Consider the following 5,395-nt stretch of genomic DNA (forward strand, 5'->3'; position numbering starts at 1 on the left):
TTTCCTTTCCTTTCCTTTCCTTTCCTTTCCTTTCCTTTCCTTTCCTTGCCTTTCCTTTCCTTTCCTTGCCTTTCCTTCCCTTTCCTTTCCTTTCCTTTCCTTGCCTTCCCTTTCCTTCCCTTCCCTTCCCTTCCCTTTCCTTCCCTTCCCTTCCCTTCCCTTCGCTTCCCTTCCCTTTCCTTTCCTTTTCCTTTTCCTTTTCCTTTTCCTTTTCCTTTTCCTTTTCCTTTTCCTTTCCTTTCCATTAGATTTTTTCTTCATTCTACTGAATTCATTCTGAAATTGAAGCATATGAACATAATAGCAGGGTGTTTGGCAAACCCAAAGAAATCACCCTCTTCGGTCAGCATTCTGTATGTGACCAAATCTACTAGGAAAACTGGAAAGCAACTGGACAAAAATCAAGCTTAGACCAACATCTCATACCATATGCCGCAAGAAACTCCTTCTGTCATGGTAGGAGTTGGAAACTGAAAAATGAGCACAGGAAATGTGAGACTGGTCTTAAGGGCTCCATTCCATTTTCCAGTAAAATTTATTATGAAGAAAAGAGGAGGATGGATGGAGAGAGGAGAAATGTGTATGTAATGGGGTGACAAGGGTGCTGAGAGGGATGTGGTGAATTTGAGGTAGCAGTAGAGATAGATAAAACAAAGGTAAACCTAAATAAGAAAGAGAGTTATGTTGATCATTGATTTGAAGGAGGACTTAACACGACCTTCATGCAGCTTTGATATGATAATTGCCTAGATCTTAGGAGTACAGATTTGAAGCTAGGATGGCCCTTAGTTAATCTAGTTCAACACCATCATTTTGCAAGTAAAGAAAATTATCCCAGAGAGAAGTAACTTGTCCAAAGTTGTACCAACAGCCAGAGGCAGATCCTTGTTCTGGTCCCAGGTCTGCTGACTCTAGACCTTAATAGGAAAGTAATTTCTCAAACAAATTGCAGGAAAATTGAAGAAGATGGCTGTCCTGCTCCACTACTTCTGGACCTATTAAATAGTAAGATTATATTGATACACATCTCTATTTCTCCACTATATCTTGTTTTGCCTTCTTTAATATGAATTTCACTTCCATTGGATAAAAAAGGATGTGATGGTTGTGTTCAAAAAAGTGTCCCATAATTCTAGTTATTGTTTCATACCTACACTCCTCCCCAGAGAGTCTCAGGTTGCCTCCTCTCCCATGGGGGTCTGCCCTAGAATTTTGTCAAACCCTGCCTGATGTCAGAAGGCTTAAGGTTGAAACCTGAATCTGTCACTTCCTGGCTATTAAAATTTGGACAAGCCATTTAATAAAAACTGGCAATTATATGGCAACTATTCTAGAAGTGATCTAATTAGAGTGTTGGCTGAGGGCACTGGGAGGTTAAAGATCACAGAGCTAAGAAGTTTCAGAAATGAGACTTGAACCCAGGTCTTTCTGACTTCAAGACTAGGACTCTATCCACTCTATGTCAAATCTTATAAATAGATTAGAGATAAGAATACCAACCCTGAGTACTCCATACAGTTGTTGTAAAGATGATATGAAATAATCAATGTCAATATTTTTTGCATCTTTCAAGTGTTATACAAATGTAAGCTGTTGAAATCATCATATAAGAAAGAAGATGGGGCAGCTAGGTGGCACAGTGGATAGAGCACCAGCCCTGGAGTCAGAGGACCTGAGTTCAAATCCAGCCTCAGACACTCGACTGTAGCTGTGTGACCCTGGGCAAGTCACTTAACCTTGATTACTTCACCAAAAAAAAAAAAAGAAAAGAAAAAAGAAAAAGAAAAAGAAAAAAGAAAGAAAATGTAGGAATGGACAAAGACCAGGGTTCCTCATTTCACAACCACCATTTGTACAAAAATTGTCCTTAACCACCTTCGAAGGACCATAGGGAATTTCTTCACATGGACCATTCTCCGTGAGTATAAAGATGTGAAGTTCACAGGCCTGGAAGAATGTCCAGGATCTGTTTCTGACTACCAGTGTGACCTTGGAGAAGTCACTTGTCTCTGAGCCACAGTTTCTTTATTTGGAATCTGAGAGTGTTGGATTAGACCACTAAGGGCCCTTCTAGCTCTAAATCTGTAATGCCAAGGTCTAAGCAGTTAGGATATCAAAGTACTATGAAGGTCCCATTGAGTATTCCTTCATTTGGTCAACAATGTCAACACAACTCTCCTATAAATTTAGTTTTATGTATATTGCATCTGTCTCTGCTTCTATCTCAAATTCACCACTTCCCCCTTAGCACCCTTGTCACCTCACCACACACATTTTTCCCCTCTCTATCCTTCCTCCTTTTCACCCCATGATGAAACTGCACTGGGGAGGAGAAGCTTACTCCTTGACAGCAGTCTTACATTTCTTGTGTTCACTTTTCAGTTTCCACTTCCCACCCTGACATAAGCTGAACCCTGGAATTTCCACTCCTTTTATGTTTTTTCCATCTCTCCAGATACTCCCAGAAACCCCTATAAAAAGGGGTCCACTCATGAGACAGAGGCACAGACCTCCAGAGTGTCTTAGCTTGTTCTCTGCTTTTCCAAGCTTTCTCTCCTCTCAGGATCATGAAGGTCTCTGTGGCTGCCCTCTCCATGCTCGTGGTCATGGCCTTCAGCTCTCTGGCATCCTCTGCACCAAGTAAGTGAGCTGTCTGCTGCTCTCTGTGGCTATGTCCAAGCTCTGCTCAGAGGTTGGTTAGAACCCTCACAAGAGATGAGGCTAGTCTGATAAGAGGGATCTGTGAGGGTGGAGAGGGGCAGGAGCAGGAGCAGGGAGGATGTCTATACCTTTTGGACTTGAAGGCATTAAGCTGCCCTTGACAGTATATGCTGATTCAATGTCAGATGGAGACAGGACAAGAGAGTAGAAAGAGCACTAGATTGAGTTCTGTGTCTGGCTCAGTTCTCATTCTGGCTCTGCCACTAATTACCAAGTGATCTCCAGTAAGTGACTTCCTAAGCAAAGGCAGGAATTGGATGGGCAGATCTCTGACATCCCTTCGAGTTCCCACACTTCAGGTTGCCACAAATTATCCCCTGTGGGTATGGGAACAGCAGGTGTGATCCTCCTCCAGCCCAAATGAGAAGCACACCTGGTACTAGAGGGAAGCAGGGTAAGGGGGATAGGATGGATCACATCCCCAGTGTGCCTAGTACAGAGTATGTCCCTGGATTGACGTCAGCAGGTAAAGAGTGAAAGGTGTGAACATCAGACCTTACTAATCTCATGCCTCCTCTTTCTTTGCAGTGGGCTCTGACCCTCCCACCTCCTGCTGCTTCTCCTACGTCAGCCAACAGATCCAAAGAAAATTTGTGACAGATTATTATCAGACCAGCAGCCTGTGTTCCCAGCCAGCCGTGGTGTGAGTATCTACCCACTGAATCTCTTGAGGGGATCCAGGGAGAGAGAATGGCAAGGAGAAATGGGGCCATTTGGCAACTTGGTGAAGTGGATGAATCAGGCAACTCAGGGAAAATCCTGGTTACAAGGGAAAGAAGTCTCACAAGTGGTCCCTGGGTAAGGTTGGGTTCTCCAAAGAACATGATGAGAGATGCTCACCCAAGGGGGAGGGAGAAACAGAAGCAACAGGGATTATATAGCAAGATGAGGCTTCCTGAGATACTCCCCACTGGACAGGTCTCTAGAGAGAAGCAGAATGACTCAGTAGGGCCTGAGAGATATTGTTAGAGTGGAGGATTTTTCCTCATGGCCCTCTAGAGATATACAAGATGTGGTCAGTGCTGGACATAGAGGGAACACAGAGAAACATCTCTCCATTTGTGACCTTTCATCGTCTTCCTCTCTTTCCCTAGGTTTCAGACCAAAAGAGGCCGACAGGTGTGTGCCAACCCCAGTGATGCCTGGGTTCAGAGCTATGTGGAAGACCTGGAGCTGAACTGAGGGGCTCAGGGGCCTTGGACGATGACTCTTAAAGGGAAATGGACCAACCTGTGGAATTCCACAGTCAGATGCAATCTACCCAAGCTCCAGCCTGCTGGAGGTCTTTTCTCCCATTAGAAATGATTCTTATCTGTGAGATTTAATTTATGTAAATTATTTGGTGGCAGCTTTGGGTATTTGTTCTTGGTATTTGTACTTCTGGAAGACAACTTTTCCCCATGGGAAACTCTATTAGCAGCCTGGCCTCTCTTCCTTAAAGTCCTTTGGGTCCCCTGCTGCATTTCATGAATATCTGTAGCACAAAGATTTCAGAATAAAATATTTGGAAACCGTATCTTTTTGTTGTGGTTTCAATGTTCTTTGGGGAGGATGTATTTAGGAAACAGTGTTCTTCTCTTATCATATAAGATTGGTGTGACATCATTGGACAGCAAAAGTTCCATAAGAGCTCTGTGGGTTCAGAGAAATGCCATGTCACTTTTAGTCAGCAGATTAATGGGGATATCAAAAATTCCATCTTCTCCTGTGTCGAGATGCAAACTTCCAGAAATGGAGAGGAAATGTCCTTAGTGTTCTGACCTGATAAGACCACACAGGGAATCCTGTGGTCAGTATCCACAGTAAAAGAACATTTGGAAGTTGGAGAATATTTAGAAGAAGACGACCAACAATGTGAAGTGTCTAGAGTTACAACAGGATGATTTTAAGGAAGGAGGGATGGTCAGGGGGCAGAAGAGAAGAGCCACATCAGCCATGATTTCTGTTTCCGTGTATTGGCAGGTCTGTTCTTTGAAAGAGTTGAGATTTTGCCTCTGGGGCCAAGGATAGAACCAAGGGGAAGGGGTAGGATTTGTAAGGACCTAAATTTGGGCCTGACATTAGGAGAAACTTCTTAACAATTATAGCTGTCCAAACTGGAATGGACTGCATCAAGCTGTGGTGGGTTCCCTCTCCCATGGAGGTCTTTAAGCAGTGTGGCAAGGTGACCCTCCATAAAGGATATGAAAGTAGGGATTTTTTTTTCAATCATCTTTTGGAGTAGATGACTGTGTTTTTGTTGTTCAGTCATGTCCGACTCTTTATGACTACCTTTGGTGTTTTTTTGGCAGAGATACTGGAGTCATTTACCATTTCTTTCTCCATTTCATTTGAGAAGATGAGGAAACTGAGGCAAACAGAGTTAAGTGCCTTGCCCAGATTAACATGGCTAATAAGTGTCTGAGGCCAAGTTTGAACTCAGGAAGGTGAGTCTTCCTGACTCCAGAACCATCATTCTACCCACCAAAGCACATGTAAATTGCTGAAATGCATCCAATCCTCCTTGGCATTCTCACATGGCCTCTGGCAAGCATTAGTTGTGTGATGTTGGACAATGCATTCAAACTTTCCCTCCTGGGTATTCCTTAAGACTGGCCTGAGGCTGACATGAGATAAGAGGGGCAGCAGAACATGATTTAAGAGCTGGAAAGAGCTTTAGTAAAGGAAAGGCTGT

The 5,395-nt window shown here is 43.5% G+C and overlaps 1 protein-coding gene across 2 annotated transcripts in view; it reads left to right on the plus strand.

Annotated features, from left to right (window-relative positions):
* Window positions 1-4,237, plus strand: part of LOC114042871 (C-C motif chemokine 4-like) — a 7,911-nt gene extending 3,674 nt beyond the window's left edge. The window contains exons 2-4 of one of the 2 annotated variants that reach the window (XM_027861623.1): window positions 2,456-2,640; window positions 3,250-3,364; window positions 3,816-4,237. In XM_027861623.1, the coding sequence (XP_027717424.1) occupies window positions 2,568-2,640; window positions 3,250-3,364; window positions 3,816-3,903 (276 nt within the window). In that variant the 5' untranslated portion in view covers window positions 2,456-2,567 and the 3' untranslated portion in view covers window positions 3,904-4,237. Of the gene's footprint in view, window positions 1-2,312; window positions 2,641-3,249; window positions 3,365-3,815 lie in introns of those variants that run through there. The other variant, XM_027861621.1, reaches the window with a different exon arrangement.
* Window positions 4,238-5,395: the final 1,158 nt, after the last annotated feature.

The sequence above is a fragment of the Vombatus ursinus genome, unplaced genomic scaffold (genome assembly GCF_900497805.2).
Source record: "Vombatus ursinus unplaced genomic scaffold, bare-nosed wombat genome assembly UNPS02014768.1, whole genome shotgun sequence".
NCBI lineage: Eukaryota > Metazoa > Chordata > Mammalia > Diprotodontia > Vombatidae > Vombatus > Vombatus ursinus.